The sequence below is a fragment of the Spodoptera frugiperda genome, chromosome 30, assembly GCF_023101765.2.
Source record: "Spodoptera frugiperda isolate SF20-4 chromosome 30, AGI-APGP_CSIRO_Sfru_2.0, whole genome shotgun sequence".
Lineage (NCBI taxonomy): Eukaryota > Metazoa > Arthropoda > Insecta > Lepidoptera > Noctuidae > Spodoptera > Spodoptera frugiperda.
Window position 1 is genome coordinate 4,852,121 of NC_064241.1, and position 20,729 is coordinate 4,872,849.

Here is a 20,729-nt window from a genome sequence, read left to right on the forward strand (position 1 = left end):
AAAAAAAAAATAAGATTGATACCATACATAATAATAAATTATTCTTATTTTTTTATTGAATAGCTTGGCTGACTATACCTTAAGTAATAAGTAGTAAGAATAATATTTTTTACCCGACTTAAAAAAGGAGTATGTCCGTGTATGTTTGTTCGCAATTATCTCGCGTTTGACTGAACCGATTTGGATGTGGTAACAGCATAGTATTTTTCAGCTTTATGAGAGAGCTTTAGGGCTATTATCTGATCTAAAAAATGGAGGCGGTAAGAAAACAGAAAGCGGTTTCGCTTAAAAAAAAAACTATCTAACATCGAACAACTCTACAGAATTATTATATTAATACTCCTTCCAACTATTTTACCAACCATCCTCCCTATTTACGCTCTAACTAGTGCAGGCAGAATTGCCCGGTGAAGTTAAGCTGGATGATTGCATTTTGTTCGCGGTGAGTCCGGGTTTCTGTGTCAAACAACTAAAGTAATCTGATTAAAAAAAATAAGACTAATATAATATAATACTAATAATAATGCAGTAGTTATTATTTCTTTAAATTGTATGCTTTTTATCGGAACCAAATGTATTGTCAAGCCAATAGTTAATCAATAGAAATTATACCACATTAATCTTTGTTTTTTTATCTGTATACTGAATATCTTGGCTGACTGTACCTTAAGTAATAAGTAGTAAGAATAATCTTTTTTAGCCGACTTAAAAAAAGAAGTATGTATGTATGCTTGTTCGTGATTATCTCGCGTTTGGCTGAACCGATTTGGATGTAGTTTTCAGCATAGTATTTATCAGATGTAGGAGAGGGTTTTAGGCATGTAATCTGACGTAAAAAATGAAGACGGTTCCCTTTAAAAAAAAATAATCTGTCTAAAATCGAACAACTACTCATAGAGAAATTAAATTAATGATCATAGCAACCATTTTACCAACCATCCTCCCTATTTACGCTCTAACTAGTGCAAGCAGAATTGCCCGGTGAAGTTAAGCTGGATGATTGCGTTTTGTTCGCGGTGAGTCCGGGTTTCTGTGTCAAACAACTAAAGTAATCTGATTAAAAAAAATAAGATTGATAACATACATAATGATGTACAGTAGTTATTATTTCTTTAAATGTTATGCTTTTTATTGAAACCAAATGTATTGTCAAGCCAATAGTTAATCAATAGTAACTATAATACATTATAATATTTATTTTTTTATCTGACTAGCTATACTGAATAGCTTCTCTGACTGTACCTATTTGTAATCTTTTTTATCCGACTTAAAAAGAGTATGTATGTAAGTTTGTGCGCGATTTTTTCGCGTTAGACTGAACAGATTTGGATGTGGTTTTCAGCATAGTATTTTTCAAACTTAAGATAATGTTTTAGGTACATATGTATATTATCTGACTTAAAAACAGATAGAAGCGATAGAGAAAATTTAAGGCGAGTGTTCCTTTTTTATTAAAGTTTTAATGTTTGTCTGAAATCAAACTCTACAGAATTGTTAAATTAATAATCATAGCAACCATTTTACCCACCAACCTCCCTATTTATAGTGTAACTAGTGCAGGGAGAATTGCCCGGTAAAGTTAAGCTAGATGATTGCATTTTGCTCGCGGTGAGTCCGAGTTTCTGTGTCAAATGCTTAGTTCAGCCCTGGATTTAAGTATCAAACAACAAAAGCAACCCGATTTAGAGACCACAGTACAATGTATACAGAACTTACGTACGAGTAATAAAATGAACGCTAAATTAAGATTGGATAAGGTATAAAATTGCTCGCATTCTTTTTGTGAAAACGTAGGTGGTTAAACGTTGAGTAAGGTAGAACGATTTTGCCTATTACAGGTGGTATAACTCGTATTAGTTTTACGTAAAATGAGTTATTGCTCGTACTCTCAATTTCAAATATCATGTTATCATATTACTAGATATATATTTGTAAATTGAGAAACTTAATAATATACTTAGATAGATGTAGGTGGGATCAGATCCAATCATACGATCATATTATTATAGCCAACTCGTATTACGAACAAAGTAATGAGTAACGTAATTTACTTTAATAAATATCTTGATGTTTATAGCATTGAGCGACTAGATGTATTCTTCGTAATTGTTATAGTAACATGTATTAGTCCATAGTAGTACGATAAATACATAGTCCACCAACACCACAATTAAATCTTCGAACAAATTTTAATTACACAAACCCTTCAATTTTATTCCACCGCAAACATGAACGTTTACCTTACCAAAAGTAATAAGATACCGGGGAAACGTTAGCATTATTTACTCTCACCGGATGCGCGACTACAATTTCAGAGAGGGGTTGCTCAAGGCAGTTTTTATGCAGAATTCTGGTATAAAAAGTTAATGAACCATGTCCAAGAACGCGAAGATCATTAAAAACAAGTGTCCGTTGTCAAGTTTTCCGCGCAAAGTTACTGTTCGCACTAACCGCAATGAAATTAATCAGACGATAAAATGCAGAGGAGGGAAAGAGTTCTCTAACTTCCCTATTTAATGGCTTACAAAGACCGGATAATTGGATTAAACGGAAGGTAGTTCAGCTATTTTGAGTCTGTTTTGTGGAGCCAATGTTGTGGATGCGGTTTGTGCAAGTTTCTATAACATTTACGAGTAGTTCGTTTTTTATTTAAATTCACTTTCATCGTTGCAATTTTGTTAATTGTGGGTAAGTTACTTCAATTACCTTATTCTAAGAGACTCAAAATATTGTGAACGGGTGCTAAATATGCTGATAAATAAAAAGTCAGGAATTACGTATAGTAAGTGGTTCTATACAATGAAGGAAGATCCCTAGTTACTAATACTGTTACCTACTTCACCAGAAAAATGCTTAACGTACATGGCTATTTTCCACGAACTGATTATTAGTTAAGTTCATATAATAAAAGACAAGTCCACTACCGTGTAGGTCTTAAATTATATCATGAGTAAGTGCTACTACTAAGAATTTAGGAAACAGAGTAGAAGAAAGAAATGACATAATTGATAACTACGTATCTATTGCTTCTTTATAGATATATCGTTTGAAACGAGAGTTTATTTATTTATTTAAGTAACATGGAGGACTTACAGCTAAAAGACAACAAATTAGGAACAGAAAGTTGGACTGTCAGCCAATAACAAGTCCTCACTTATAAGGTACAGAGTAATAAAATTAAAAATCATATGGACACTAGGTATTAGGTATTACTACACTTAGGTATTTATGTATACTTACTGGGATTGACTGCATGTCCTTCATCGACGACGTGCATCGACAGGTGAAGAAGCACCAGCAACGTTGCTGACAACTGCAATAAAAGAAAAAAGTGCTATAGTCATAGTTTTGTCAAAAAATGTCGAGGTGTTCCAGAGGTTTAAGACGCCCTTTTCTCTTGTATGACGGTGCGATCGAAACCTACGAACGGCAAGTGACAATGTGACTTTCTACAAGATTACTTAAATACCACTGACAAACGGTAAAGGAAATGCTTATTATTTTCTAACTATAAGTTTGAAATCCTAAATTCACATGCAATCGCGCTGTTTGAGAAGAGGCCTTTGGTCAGCAGTGGCCACTTATAGGCTGTTGATGAGTCATAGTTTTAAATATACAAGTGTGTTTTTATATTTTTAAACAGTTTTATTTAGCTTGACCTGCTTTTTTACATTTCTAACACGACACAAAAACTTCCAGAAATACATCTAAAATGTGTTCATCCCATAACCACCACGCTTCTCTCGACTTTTCGATACAAATATTTCATGAGTGGGAAAAATTCCAGTCCCACTCATACGCCTGTTCTCTTAACCCTTTTTAAAAATGCAAGGCGTACTTATAATATCGCTGACGTACGTGAATAATTATTTTTTTAGGTCCATTTTTCTTGTGACACCTTTCGCAAGCCGTGTGCTATAAAATGCCAACAACTCCGAGGTACAATGCGACTACTAAATTGCATTAAAATTCCTCTTTGTCCTGGCAGCCAGAGCAAAATGAAAAATTGTGTTTGTACCCGCAAAACCGGTCTTGGATACACCTCTGGTCTTTTATAAATAATGCTGCAAGTATTTTATGAGCTTCCTCCGCAGTTTAATATTTAATTTCACTGATTAACTGTGTATTTTGTTTTGTGTATTTTTTTGTTTGTTACAACATAAAATACCGCCTGCAATTCTAAGAAAGTGTAATGGAACCGTGTACCTTACAAGCCATTTTTCTTTCTACTTTTTAATGTTATTTGCTTTTTTATTAAAAACTTTACAAATTTGTAATTGGATTTATGTGCAACCCCCTGTTTATAAAAATAGGGTGCTATATCAACGTCAGTTTGCAATGTAATATTTTTCACTTATGAGTAATTAAAACGGAACACGACAGGCTTATTATAATATCAATGGTCACGTGATATAGGATTACTATTCGTGTGTTTTTCACAGTAATTTTCATCACGATATTGTGTTAACAGATTAGGAAAATATTCTGAAAGTTTCTGTTATGTTAATGTGTTCTGTACTTAGTATGACGTCATAGTTACAAGTAGAGCTGATTGGCATGAAATTAATTTCATAGCTTGATCTCTGAAGAAAGCAAATGAATATGTATAAAGTTTTACAATTTCGGACTGTTGTATTAAAGACTGATATCACGTATACTTCAAATACGTATACATACATAGAAACCGCACACTTACCACAAAAATGTTGGTCAAAATTAATCAACGTATAAAGCTTAGTGCACACAGTTATTATAGAACAGTAGGAGCACATACTCGTACAAATCTGGGTTGTCCTCAGTTCGACACACGAATTACCCCACGTCGCCGCTGTAGCGGGATTTATGCGGTACACCAATTTTGTATACCTAGCTTTATTTTGAGGTGGAACTTTTGCTATTTCGCAGGTGTGTTTTCTACTTTATAAAGCAATTTTTATCACCTTATTCTGAGGTGTAAAGTATTTTATGATAGAAAAGGGCTGAATGTTTTCGCTCACTTAAATGTGTATGTTTTTGTTGGTACTAGGATATGATCAAGATTATCTACACAACCATACAAAGTTATTTTGCTAAAATGTATTAATTTGTAAGTATTGCCTTCTTTTAGGTTCTTTTTCTACGTAGGTACAAAGTCGATTATTCCTATATTCAAGATATTTAAATCTTATTTTGCTAAGGTAGGAAAAACGGACAGCCGAACACCAATAGGTAATCACTAATCAGTACCAAATGACCTTGCCAAAGAACAAATAAGGTCAATGAATGTCTCTTCAAGACATCTTAAACACAAACTAACAAACAACGTCGTTTGAACTTTTTGTCATTCGAAAGACAAGCTATAAATGTGAACAATTAAGACTCAGTAAATACTACTCGTATATTATCTACGTGACAAATGGTGTATTTTAGCAAATAAATTTAGAAACACTTAAGTCTTTAATTTATTGATGTATAAAAAGTTAGTTTGAAAAGATCTTGCCACAAATATTTGAAAGAATTTAAAGATATGCGTTTACTGAAGACTGATTTATAATCTCGAAATCAAAGATAGCTGTTTCGATTGAATATGTTGTCACTAAAAGTTCTGATCATCCAAAAAGAACCAACTTTAAAACACATTTTAAAATGAAGCTTATATGAATTAATAGCACTAGTAGTACAGGATTCTAGATTCATAATAATCTGCATTTACTTAAGTAAACTGATTATTTGCTTAAACACTCGTTAAAACTGAGCTCATCATTATCTTCACTTGAAAAAAGGCCTCTTGGAGAGAAACTTCACCAAAAAATACCGGCATTATTGATAATCTATTCATTGAGAAATCAATACAATAAAAAACACACGGAACAGATTCGAATAGAGATATATTTGAATCCTTCCACGAATCCCTTTAAGGAAAACCAACACGATTTTACATGGGTATGCAAACAAACGATAATTGCTGTAATTGGCAACATCATCCTTTGACTTGCTCGACGTAGAAATTATTTATACTCTTAATTGCTATCTCGCACTTTGATAACTCCCTTTCGGTTTGCCAACGGTTAATGTTTTAAACGTTATAGAGAAATGGAGGAAACTGTGTTTACATTTGCGTGGGGTTCGCTTCATTAAAGCTATTTTTTTTTTAATTTTGAATTAATTTCGTATTGCTTTGAGATGTATCGAAGTATTTCGTTTTCATGTTATTTAGTATTTGTTTGTATATTATTTACTGTGATTTTAAGTACATTCAGTAATTAAAAATCTGATACTCAAAGGGGGCAGAGAACATTATAGCAACTATTCAAATTTTATTACTATAACCACATGGTTATTTAATTTCACTGATTAACTTTATTACATAATAAAGTCTGAATTTTGAATTCCCACGAAGGATCAAACAGATATTCAGTAATCGAGCTTAAACAAACCCAAAATATCGTTGGATCTTTTCCACATTTTATAAGAGACTGAAATATACAACACGTATAAAAATATATAAAAGACCCCTAAATAAAATCTAAATGTAGTTGTAAATCGTCGGTTCAGCAATACTTGTAGGACCCTTTACCCACGTTATCGTCTTTCACGACCATCCATAGATTGTTTCAGTAAAACAAAAAATATTGTCCACCGACAAAATTATGGACACTGCGCAAAATCAAGATTTATTGGGCTTGTATACAGGTTGAGTTTTTTAAAAACACGTGTTGTTATGTACCGTATTGAATTCGATAGTTGTTTTCGCTACATCAAAATAAATCGCTTCTAAATTACGTAAACAGATTTTAATGTTTTATTTAATAGATGGAGTTATTCAAGAGAAATATGTATGATATGAGAACATCATCTAATGACTTCTTCCATCTTGGGCGAGGCGTGAGGGAATGTTAGACTCTTACTGACTAAACCACTTCGTTCTTACCTGCTCTACAAGCAGGAGTTTCGGTAAAACCATTTATAGTCATGGCTATTCACTAATCATGAACATCATAGTATAACAGACGTAGTAGAAAGCGTCAACAAGTAAGCAACAATAAAAGTCAACGACATAATGCTGAAGTTACGTTAAGATTTCAGTCAATTTATTTCGAAAAAATACTTAAAATACCTCCTAACAAATTTACCGTTTACACAACATACTGTAGGTACTGAGTCCTTTCTAAGCGTCGTTTATAAGGTAAGGGGTATAAAGATCTCATGATTTATTGGTACCAACAGTTCACATTAATCTTTTTCTCATTTATATTGCCAGGTGGGGCGGTTGGGGGGTTGAATTATTGATGGACGCTTGTCCTCGTGCCGTCAGGCCTTAATGCCCGTTATTACAGTAAATTGAGATGAAACAGCTAAGGAGTTCAGTCTACGTGATGAAGTAAATCATAAACTTGGATTTACTTGTTTGTGTATTCGGAGTTTCGTTTAAATAAATCAAATGATAAACTGATGTTTTTTCTTCAAGTTTAAATCCCTAATGCAATTGATATGTACCACCGCCCAATTTGTTTATCCTACGTGATATAGAAGCCAAAAAGCAAAAAAAAATCGTGTGTTACTCAATAATGCTTTAAACCTATGTTTACTATTTATAGTAGATAATAATTCAGTTTCATGATAAAATACTAACAATTTCGATCTTATTTGTTTAACATAAACCATTTTGATGTACCCTTTAAACGCTGATATTAGCTAAAAGATAAACCAACCAAATTATGGCAAGTCAGTAAACTATTAAAACCGCGTAACCACATTATTATATTGCGCCATGTATTATTAATTATATATCAAAATATCCGGATACCACAAATTGATGTGGGATAAATTGAACAGCAACTAATGAAGGTACTTTCTATTAATTACTCAATGTATTTACAGTTGTTTTTGTAAATTTTGTTCTATTTTAGGAAAGTTGGTATAATTGAGATGTTTTATTTCGATATTCCGATAAGAGTCTCGAGCCTGAGATTGGGACCAATGTAACATTCAGTAAGACGTCCAGTCCTAATTAGGTACAATGTGTCACTGCTTCTAATCCTATTCCTTCGTTAAATAAACAGTGACAATAGCTAAGCAAAGTATATATATTGAAACATACCCATGAATAGACATTAAATCCATTGTCGGTTTGAAAAAACTTATTAAACCACAAATATCGGTGTTATTAATGTACTAGTGATACATCAGTTTGTTCAGAATACGAAAAACATCGAAAAATTCCCACATAACAGCATTAAGCCGAACAACATCAACAAACGAGGGTAATCCGATGCAACACAAAACAAGACGTGCAACAAAACGAGAACATGATACAATACACGTTGCGTTTCACCGTCGAACGTTGCTCGGGCAGTCGCGTGAATATTGAAAGAAACAGAGAAACAAACCAGTTGCCGTAAAAAGCATAAAACATTCGCTTGTGGTAATATTTTATCTTGTCCGTTTTTCCTGCATCGTGGTAGTTCTAAACAAACTTCTAGGATGCACCACGGCCGCGGCCGTACGCTTAAAATTCAGCCCGGCACAGATGCCGTCTAAAATTTTAGTTTTATTTTATTTAAAAACTAAAATTCGGTTAAAGTTTATGCTTTTTAGAAGTGTTTTGGGCTACGGCGAGAAACTTCATGGCTACATTAGAATTTTGTTTTAGGAACTAAAATTTAAACTTCATACTTATTCTTTCTCTGTATATCTCAGTTGTTATTTATATTTTGAAAATGCACGTTGCATTGTTCAAGAAAAATGAAGATTCCAAAATTTTCGTCTCAGGTGGAAAGAATTTTATTTTCTTATAATTGTTTAATTTTGATGGGTCGATTTTTGGCCACTATCCTGCCTGGTGGTAATGAATAATGTAGCCTACAATAGAGCACGTCTGCCCATAAGCAACTTATTCACTCATTTCATTCAATTTATTTTGAAATACCATTTAACATGGTACACAGAACGGCATGGGCTTTTTGTAGTACTTTTCCAATTAAACTTATCATTTCCGCATTTTGCATACTCGTTTAACTTCCCGGAGTGGTTTATTGAACGAGAGTACTTACTTATTCTACAAAAAATTGCGTTTTTAAATGTTTTTTTTTTTACTATGGATATAGCTATCCATATATACTGAAAATCTATCTACAACAAACAGTCCCAAAGCACTTTTAGACTACAACAGTATCGTTTTAAACACATTATAAAAAAATATTATACATAAACTTTACAATTGGTACCTAAACTATGTATTTACATTTATTTATTCACTACTAGCTTTTGCCCGCGACTTCGTTCGCGTGGAATAGTGACTTCCGGCAAATTTTTGGTTTTAACCACATAGTTCCCGATCTCGCGGGATCTCTTCAAAAATGAGATGTGGAAGATATTCCAGGGAACTCTTCAAAAATCAACATAATGAGCTCTGCGTTTGAATTTAATAGATGTATACTCACTTAGGGCATTGAAAAAATAGTTTAAAAACGGACTTAAACTAACTTAAAACTAAAGAAAGCTACGAATTACGAATTTATAACAATTAAAAAAGAAACTATATTACAACCTATCCTCTATGCTATAATAACCAAGCTTAAACTAAATAATTTAAAAGAAACGACTTAAATCTAATCTAATTAATTTATAAATTAGACTAACAATTTTATTAAAAAAACTAACTACAGTAACTACTAATAATCGATATCAAACTAAACCTACGTTAAATAGTTTAACCAAAAAACCAGGAAAACCCAACAAATAAACTTATTAATTGACAAATACAACGAAACCAATTTAGAATATACGAAACAGCAGGACCACTACAGACAAATAATCATACGACTGATAAATACACTTTTTCTACGATAGTACCGAAGCGCTCGGCCGATACCCAACCAAATGAATGTAACGAAACCATAGCGCGATCTATTTCGATCCCAACGCCATCTATCGAGGATAAAGACAACTTGGATTATTTATTTATACTCCGTTCGGGCATTTTCTTTGTACTAAAAGTTTAATTATATTGATATTATTTTTTTCATACCTTTTTACTATTTATTTACTTTTTTTCGATGAATTAAAACAATAACATGAACCGAAGTCGTGTAACGATCGACATAGAATTATCTATACTCCGTTAGAGCATTTTCTTTGTACTAAATGTTTTATTATATTGATATTATTTTTTTCATACCTTTTTACTATTTATTTACTTTTTTCGATGAATTAAAACAATAACATGAACCGAAGTCGTGTAACGATCGACATAGAATTATTTATAAATAATTTATTTCTTATTTTTATTTTTTGAGTTTTGAAATAAAAATATATCTATGTCCTTTCTAAAGTTCTAAACTATATCTGTACCAAATTTCAACCAAATCCGTCAAATAGTTGCGGAGATTAATGGTATAAGCATAGAATGTTTGACGTGATTCTTTAATTTGACATAACTTTTTTATTTATGAACCGATTGACATGAAACAAACACTAAATGTAAATTTAAGCATCCCACAATATATTCGTGAAAACCGCATCCAACTCGGATCAGCCGTTTCTGAGATTAGCGCGCACAGACGAACAGACAAACAGACAAACAGACAAACAGACAAAAAAAAAGTTAATTACATTTTTGGGTTCGACATCGACATAACAATAACCCCTGCTATTTTTTTAATTTTTATTTTCAATGTACAGACAGCACTTTTCCACGATTTTATTATATGTATAGATCAATAAAATCAGACTGATTGAAATGCAACATTACTCAGACTCACTCACTCACTACGCGAACTCAAAATTCCTTTCACACTCTTCTTTTAGGACCATGTAAAAAGTTAAGTAATAAGTACAAACCAACCCAACGTTCCACGAGAAAACTTTTTTCACTTCAGTTCAAATTTTATTTCCCAGTTTTACTACAACAAACTATTACTGTTAAGTGCGAACGGCTTTGGGACTAAGAATTATCCTAGATAAATTCAATCGGTCTAGACACAAATTGAATTCAGAGCGAAGAGAAAAACAAATTCGATTCCGATTCTTTCCATTCGATTTTGATATTGTATGTGGAATCTCGTTGAATATACCGATTTATCGGATTTTAACAAATGTGACTTTAATTTTAATGATTTTGTCATTTGATTGGTGTTTTATTGTTACAAACTTTTAATAGGTTTTATTATTATACTTCATTTAATTTAAAATAAACAACAGATTGTTTCTAATAAAGAGTGTCAATTGAAATTGAGCTGCCAATCAGAATACAAGTAAAATTAGAACCCGACTCAAATATTTTTACTTCAAAACGTATTACCGAAAATAGATATTTGTCTATTTTGTCCCCACTTTTAGACAGAAGCATCCATCTTATCTCATCACAAAATAAACAAAAAACAGTTTCAAATCAAATCAATCTTCATTGATTGACTAACAATAACGAAGACCCGAAATTGCGTAGCGCGATGCTAATAAAAAAGAGACACATTTGTCTTTTACACAAGCAATATTGGATTATACCAGTATCCATAAAACGTGTGGGTATTGCCAAAATTTCCACTCGAAAATGTTAGCTAAAAGGAAAACTCTAACAGATACAGATCCAAACAAGTGGCATACGAGGAACCGTCCATGACTTAAATGGATTTCAATTTCGGAAATCGGAGAACAAAATACGAAGTTTCGGGTAACAGTTGGGTATGGACACTTTTCGTATTAATGCGTAAACTCGGCAGGTTTCCTTGTGTCGTAACTTGATATTTTGAGATGTTGTGTTTATGTTTGTTTCGAGGTGTTAGCAACAGTATTAAAAATTTGTCTTTGATTTCTTTTTTCATCCATTTGATTCAATAACGCTTAACTAAAAGCCGTCTTATGGATGATACTATAATAAAAAGACAAAACAAGTCTCATCCGCTTTTCTCTTCTGCGTTTCTGATATAGTTATACTGAGAAAGTCAAATAAAAAAATGTTTTGTTGTGTCTATTTATTTATAAAGAAATAAATAATTATTATACCTAAAAAAGTAACAACATTAATAGGAATTTTGATAAACATATACTAATGAGCAGTCATGTAACTAAATAACATACTATTTTTAGCAAAAATATATACCTAAATACCTAAGTTACCTCCTACATAAATACCAAAACAAAATAATAAGATAATTAAAATTATAATTAGTGGGAATATGTGTATTCCCTTAAACACGCTCAAAAAAGTATTTTTTAATTAATGAGTTACATAATCACAGAACTTTCGTGTTTTAATTAAAAAATATTACTTTTACGTAGGTCAACAATGCTTGCATGATGAGTAACAAAAATATGACGAAATTAGAAACTTCTCCTTCTCTGGAGACGGTAAAAAGGTCAAAAATAATCATTTTTATAAACATTTTAAAGAAATATTATAAGACAATGAGACATATAAATACCATTGATAGTATCACTCCAGTCGAGCCGGCCCAATCGTTGCGTGCATGCATGCAGCATGGTACTTCTATGTAAATAAATATGTTTTATATTAAAAAAAGTATTATTAAATAATTTATAATTTCTGAAAACTCCCTCAAATGTGCGTAATGAGATCAAAAAAGGCAAACAGAACTTGTTATTCATTTGTTTTAATAAAGTATCAAGTTTTGTTCATAAAATATGTAAATAGCTAAACAAGAACAAAGTTTAATGTAGAAGAAATTAAATGCCCGAGGCTAAACATGTTTACATTCTGGTTAAACTTAATACATACCTAACAGAAACAGAAATTAACATGTCAGAACATGGTTTTGTTACCAAAGAATGAGACTTTGATATATATTGTGAGTCGATAAGTACTGGTTCAATATTAAAATTGACTTTTTATTATAACTTTCGTGAGAAATACTTTATTAATTATTGTGTTATTGGCTTACTCAAGTAACTGTTTGACGAGGAACTCGACTAGTTTCAAGCCATGCTAGAGGCTCATATTCATGAGCAGCATTCCGCGATATTATTATAAGGCGCGGCGATTAGCAACGAGAGTAGCAGCGGGTAGAGTAGTAACAATCGCCGCGTCGTGTGTCTAGCATGGCTTGAAACTAGTCCAGTTCCTCGTCAAACAGTAAAGTGAGTAAACCAATTACAAAATAATTAATTAAAAATGATCTTTTATGACTAGCTTTAGCGACTTTTTATCAAGTTCTACTGTTTGTTTTACAAGATTGTTAACTTCTAATTTCTGTGGATGACTTCTGTCTAATCTGAGCTAACCCTTCTCAGTTTTCACTCGATTGAGTCGAATAAAAAAGATATACCAGTAGTAGGGCCATTTAGTAAATTAAAGCGTTTATAAAAAAATCAAGTCAATTTACAAATCAAACTCATGATAGTAGTGCCTTTTTAAGCGTTAGCTTCTATTACTAGAAAGCTGAAGAAGAGACTGGTTCTAATTTACACATAGTGTATTGCATTTACTTATCACCAGCTATTAGCTACTAAATCTACTACTTACAATTATTGAATAAAAATACTGATGATTGTTTAAAAAGCGAAAGAGGTACATAAGATTCGTAGCAATTGGCGTTCTATTGTCTCTGTCTGCCTCCATGGGAGACAGGTGTGAGGTTATGTATTTATGTAGAATTTTGAAATCGATAATTCAATAATCCTTCGATGAATATTGTGATAGTAAACTTTTATAGTAAACTGAGTTATTCATCTTATTATTTTTATTTTACTTTACACTTAACGTCATTGAAGCAATTGTATATTGACTTTTATACATTGACTTAATGCCAATTATTACCAATACTTATTGTCATACTTCAAAAAGATAAAAAGGATAATAAGTATTATTTTAATTAAAGACAAATGCAAACTCTTAGTGATTAAAAACGCCAAGAGTATTAATACTACTGACAATGTCTGCCCATTAATCCTGAGACTTATGTCGGACGAAGTTAAATGAGGGATTTAATAGAGAAGCTTTATTAAACTTTTGAGAGACCCGTTAATGTCTTGGGGGCAGTTTTTGTGGAACTCGCTGCAGTGGATTTACGTAAGACTAAACATATAGGTATGAAGGTGTTATATGTGTATGACCATTTTATTTAATAGCAAATATTTTATTAGTATTTTGAGTTCAATAGTTTACAAATTTGAAAAGAACAAGCGTGCAGCTTGCTTTCATAAAATTGGAAAAGAAAATAAAAAAAGTCAGTCAGTAACGTCTTTTATCCCTGTAGGTTAAGGTAGAGATGCACATTGCGGCACGTAATGCCACTATACTATACACCAACTTTTGTGTTATAAGTCCCATCCATTAGTGGGAGCTTATTGCCATATATTGGGCACTATTCCGGACTCCGTGCTACTACTGAGAAATTTTCAAATTTAGGAAAAATACCCGAGAACCTTTGTCCGGCAGTCGCACTTGATCAAGTATTCTTATTAACTGCAGAGATAACCATTGTGATATTTCCGTCATGAAATAAATATTTATATTTTAGTAATTCATGTATTGGAGATAAACAATTACTCACTTATACAGGTAAAAAGTTTGACATCAAAGATGAGATTTCATACATGTCATGATATTAACTTTTACAGCGATGTAATATCATCCCAAGCCACATTTTCTAATTAGTAATTACGTAATTAGTCTTCACCTTCCCGTATCCTGAATACATTATAAACAATAGACCTTGCCACGTGTCAAAATTGCTTTACCTTACAATATCTAAAACCATTATTATCACAAATTATTAATGTTTCAGCACATTCACCTGCAATGACGTCAGAAATGTAAATTAATCTTAATTGGCAAATAATTATCTATAGCTACCACCACATGCCTTTAATATGAGCCGTGGTTATGAAATGTATAGGTGAGGTTTGCTAATATTAAAAGTATGATAAAATATTAGACAAATTGTAAGATAGACAATGAATAATTTGCAAAGAAAAGCTCAACAAACAAAAATTAGATATTTGAGAAAAGTGTAACTATTACAAAAATATACTCATACATGAACTCAAGTACATTTCGATAGTTTTATAAATAGGTAAGCAATTGTGGGTGGAGGACCAAGGGGAGGCCTTTGTTCAGCAGTGGACGTCTCTCGGCTGATGATGATGATGATGATGAAGCAATTGTACGCTTATCAAAATGTTATTATAGTTATTCGCAATTCTACACGTTATATTATAATGCTAGCTGACCCTGCAAATGTTGCTTTGCCTTATAAAATGATTATCAAAAAAAAATTAAGGATTAACAACCCATATCACTTATACGTATGGAAAATAGATAGTAGCCGATTCTCAGACCTAATGAATACGCATATAAAATTTGGTAAAAATCTGTAAAGCCGTTTTGGAGGAGTACAGTTACTGACATTGTGACATGGAAATTTTATATACCTATGATAATCTCCAAAAATGTATGTATAAAATTCACAATATAACCTCAATATCAGCCTCTACGAGAAAATAAACTGAGATCCTAATATCAAATTAAGGTCGAAGAATATATCAAATTCCATTGCGTATTATCTGTACCAAAGCCGGCTTAGGAATGCCGCTATAGTACTATCTTGTAATTATTTACAAGACGAAGCTCAGACGTTTTAGTTAGTACATAATTAGTGAAACTTAGTCTCTGAATGTAACCCTAGAATTTGCGAGCCTTTAGTTTGGATGTAATGTTTATTCTAAGATTGAAATAGTGGTTTTGGTCGTAGGATATGCACACATCGGTTTCGTTAGTTTACAGTGAGAGAAAATGCACGTCGCGGCGTAGGTTTTAAAGAAAGTGAGAGGTACAGCGAGAATGAGTGAAAATAAGACACAATACATTATTTTCTCTTCGAAGTTTAATCTTTCGAATGAGCCAGGTAAGATATGCAACTTATTTAAAGGAGAATGGTTAACTAAATTATATACAGTTATGTCTATAAGATTCTATACATATTATTATAATATGCTATACATATTACGTAGTTTCCTACTAATATTATAAATACTACAGTTTGCGAGTATGGATGTTTGATACACTTTCACGTCGAAACAGCAGAAGGGATCGGAATAATATTTGGAACAAGGGTAGATATGGGTCTGGAATAATACATAGGCTACTTTTTATTCCACCGGAACACAGACGCTAAGCTAGTTTAAGATACATACTAAACACATTGAAAAAAGACACAATGTGTTTTCTATTTCACAAAGGCAAATTATGGAACTATGATAAAAAAACCGGCCAAGTGCGAGTCGGACTCACTCATGAAGGGTTCCGTAACAGCAAGTAGATGACATAATATAAAAGTTGTAAAATAACTTGGTTTTACATAGTGTTTGTATGAACGACAAGGTTATATTTGCGGTTTTTGTAAATGTTTTATTCTTAAAAACTAATAATGATATCTCGTTCAAACCAATTTTCGTTGTTAGTTTCCATTGAAATCTACAGCATATTTTTTTTTCAGTTTTCTCACTCTCTTATTTTAAAAGTTAGAGGGGGGGGACACACATTTTGCCACTTTGGAAGCGTCTAACTTTCAAACGATTGATTTTGACGAAAAGTGGTTTTAGAAACCTTAATGTCTTTTTTAAAGACCTATCTATAGACACCCATCACGGATATGTAAGCTGAAAAAAAATTTTTTTTTAATCAGTTCCATGTATGGAGTTTAATTTTTAAATTTATTAATTTTTATTCAAAATTCTAATAGCGGTTACCGAAATACATCATCTTACAAAGTTTCAACTATGTAGGCCCAACAGTTTCGGAAATAAATGGCTGTGACATACGGACGGACGGACGGACGGACAGACAGACAGACAGACATACAGACATGACGAATCTATAAGGGTTCCGTTTTTTGCCATTTGGCTACAGAACCCTAAAAAACAAAATCATTTAAAATCACACACACACCAAATTCAAACATACAAAATTCCTTCAACAAACTCCTTACCATACATAGCAAACAAGATGCGGTTTTAAACAAATAAATATTCAATTCGATGCAAGGTTACTAAGATTAATTAATCATGACAGTATTAGCATACGTGTCCCTGAGGAAATGAATGTATCTAACGTTACGAATAATGGTCACGATACACTGGAGACGAACGCGTCAATCTTCGACATGATTGAGATGAAACTTCACGGAAATATATGGAGTGAAATAATATATGCTTTTGTTTTCTTGAAGGAAAATAGACGATTATTGCTAATTAGACGTGTTTTCATTGTATTACTCATGTATTAAGGAACAATATTGGGAGCTATAACTTTGATACAGCTAAAAACTTTGCAATAATAATAATGTTTATGCATGCCGCTATACAAAGTAAACCCACTTTTCAACTTTGTGTTATAAGTTCCATGGAATAGGGGATGAGCCTATTGCCATATACTGAACACAATTCCAGACTCTTTTTTTAAGTACTACTACAGACGCCGACGACACGCTGGTGCTAGCGCACGGGAGGTCGCACCAGGCGGCGGCCAATTTAATGGCGAGAGCGGTTGCGACGGTCGTTGCAAGGATCCGGCAATTGGGACTCGAGGTGGCGCTCCACAAGTCCGAGGCCATGTGTTTTCATGGCCGCGGAAACGCGCCACCTCCGGATGGGTCCCAAATAACGGCGGGAGGGGTTACCATCGGCGTCGAGACGACGATGAAGTACCTAGGACTCGTCCTCGACAGTCGATGGAACTTCGTGGAGCATTTCCGACGTTTGGCTCCTAAGTTGGAACGGACGGGGGCTGCGCTTAAGCGGCTCCTGCCCAACCTCGGGGGCCAAATGCCTCCTGCCGGAGGTTGTACGCGGGGATCGTGCGGTCCATGGCCCTCTACGGAGCCCCTGTGTGGGCGCCGAACCTGATGCGGCGGCCAGCTCGGGCGCTGCTCACGTCCCAGAGGGTCATGGCCATTCGAGTGATCCGCGGATATCGCACGATCTCCGGAGAGGCGGCCAACCTCCTTGCCGGACTCCCGCCGTGGGATTTGGAGGCGAAGGTGCTCGCGCGCGTCTTTAGTTTGCGCGCCGACGCGCGTCGCCGGGGCGAAACTCCACTGCCGCGCCAGATTAATGCGTGGCGGGATGAGCTCCGGCGCGATCTCATGGCGGAATGGCAGCAGCGACTGTCGCAACCAAGGGCTGGGCTCGCTGTCATTGCAGCGGTAAGTCCCCTCTTTGAGGAGTGGCTAGAGAGGCGCCACGGCGTCCTCACCTACCGCCTGACGCAGGTGCTTACCGGACATGGAAGCTTCGGTAGGTTCCTGTTTCTGATTGGGCGGGAGGAAACGCCCGGGTGTCATCACTGCGAAGACCGCCCGGAGGACACGGTGGAACATACGCTTGCGGTCTGCCCTGCGTGGGCTGAGCACCGCCGTGTCCTCAGGGATGTGGTCGGCGACGGCGCCCTCTCGCGTCCAGCACTGATACAAGCCATGGTGCGGAGCGAGGGGGACTGGGATGCCGTCTCCTCCTTCTGCGAAGCAGTCATGCTAGCTAAGGAGGAGGCGGGGCGCGTGAGAGAACGAACCTCCTCACGCCCCAGCCGTCGCGAGAGACACTCCGGGCGTCGGGGATCGCGCGACGATCTCCGGCCACCGTAAGTGCGGGTCTGCGGACGGTGAGCAAGGGTAGCTCGCCGCCCGACCAGAACCAGACCCGTGCGTGCGGCGCGTCGCGTTCTGCGCGCGCCTCAAAGAGCCATCAGACCACCACAGATGGGGCCCAGTAGGGCTGATGCCTAATCCGGAGCTGCGGACTACCTAGCGGGTTTACCGGGGCTCCGGCTCGACGGGCAGGAGTAGGAACGGGGTGGTTTTTAGTCAGTAAGAGTCTGACACTCCCTCTCGCCTCGCCCAAGGCGGGAGAAGTCATTGGATGATTTTCCACCCTCAAAAAAAAAAAAAAAAAAAAAGACTCCGTACTACTACTACTACTATTTACTTTAATATATTATCCTTATTCAATAAAACGAAATGCTCACGTTGAAGTATTATTCACAAGTCCACATAATTCTAGAATATCACATCAAACAACATTTCCAAACAACTCGCAATGCACAAAAAACTGCTAACAGAACAGAACAACTAACAAATTGCATAAAACTTATTCAACTCAAGTACTGTGACGGAGCACCTACGAAAAGGAATTTTTCACCGAGCAAACAGCGCTCATAACACCAATTTGCTTATTTTCATCACACTACGAATACTCGTAGGCTAAAGTTTTTTAAACAAACTAGACACAAACTAGGTTACGCCAGTATAAATAATTTTGTAAAGCGTGTTCATGTTAAAATTGCATCAAAAGCTTTGTACTACACCTACTCGCAGACAGTAGAAACAAGCGAAGTTTTAACATGATTTGACTGAATATATTTTCAAGTTTTTTGTTGAACAAAATTGCCTTTGCTTGGACCCGAGCTGAGACAAATGGGATTTATAAACAAGTAAGCAGAGAATAAATGAACAAAATTTGTCAAGAGCAATAAAATTGTTGATAGTAATATTATATTTGTATAATAAACTACGTGCTTCTAAGTCAAATAAATACTACAGGTACGGTAGTTTCTTATTATTAAAGCAGTTCTTGGTACTTTAATATACGTCTGCTTACTTGCTAGATGGATGATACACGTGGTTTCGACAACAAACCCTAAGAAGAATCATAAATAATGCGGCAAATCGAGGTGAAAAGGTATTTTTAAATTTCAAAGGGAAAAGAATTTATTTCTGCTTTGTTTCTTATATATTCAAGATTCAAGAGATAAAACAAGAGATAGCTTTTCAATAAAATCTGTCAATTAAAGACTCAAACTTAAACCGATCATGAAAGAATCTTTGACAATAATAACTCCAAAAATATTAACGAACAAATTTTAACGACGGAAAAAAAAACTTCAATCCGAGATATGATCTGATCCACTACTGAGTTTGACATGGACACTAACAAGATCAGATATCGGTAATAATCCTTGTCATACTGACTACCTCGATTTAAAAATAGAACGTATTTATTTTTTTCTGACACAAACTTTTTAACTAAAGAGGTTTATATACGGACAATCGGCGCGAATGGAGGCCGTCTCTTGGGCACTCGTCAAGGACACGACAAAGGTAGTTTTTTGAAAGATGTCGTTCAGGGGAGCAATTTCAAACCTTGACGCCGTACTTATTGTAAGTTTTCGCAAATAATTTTCACACCTATTGTCGTCAGAGTAAAATATGTTTATTTGGAAAAGTTACTCGGACTTTGTGTTTGAACTTAAAATTCTGTCTATACGAAAAAAAAAAAACAATATTCACTGGGCCAAAAATACCTGGATAAGTGGATATACATATACAACGGACAAGCCAACCAGTTCATGAGTAAGTAACGAGTGAAACCCTTGTGATGCGAACGCATCAGTTGCTCCTTTATCTAAACAGCTGTACAGGGCGCCATCTTGGTAAATTGGCGGCAACGTGGAAAGATGGCCGCCATTTGTTAAATTCAACAGATCAACGCCTTCCTTGGAACGCATATGGTTACATGGTCCATCTACTTTAATATGGTAAGAAGTCTAAGGGTACTTTTCCACCAAAGATATGCTATGTATGTGTGTGCTAGGAAGATGTAATAACTAAGCTGGGAAACTATGTGACCGTTTCCTCTGATTCTAAGCTATGTAGTTCTGCGAGTCAGATGTGTTATGAAGATGCGCCGCCGTAAAGTAGCTGTACAAGAAAGATGCGCAGTTCGAGTAAGTAATGTAT

At 34.7% G+C, this 20,729-nt stretch overlaps 1 protein-coding gene across 1 annotated transcript in view; it reads right to left on the reverse strand.

Annotated features, from left to right (window-relative positions):
- Positions 1-20,729, reverse strand: part of LOC118269840 (suppressor of lurcher protein 1) — a 436,792-nt gene that overhangs the window by 311,749 nt on the left and 104,314 nt on the right. The window contains exon 3 of the mRNA XM_050706782.1: positions 3,241-3,313. Within this exon, the coding sequence (XP_050562739.1) occupies positions 3,241-3,313 (73 nt within the window). The remainder of the gene's footprint in view (positions 1-3,240; positions 3,314-20,729) is intronic.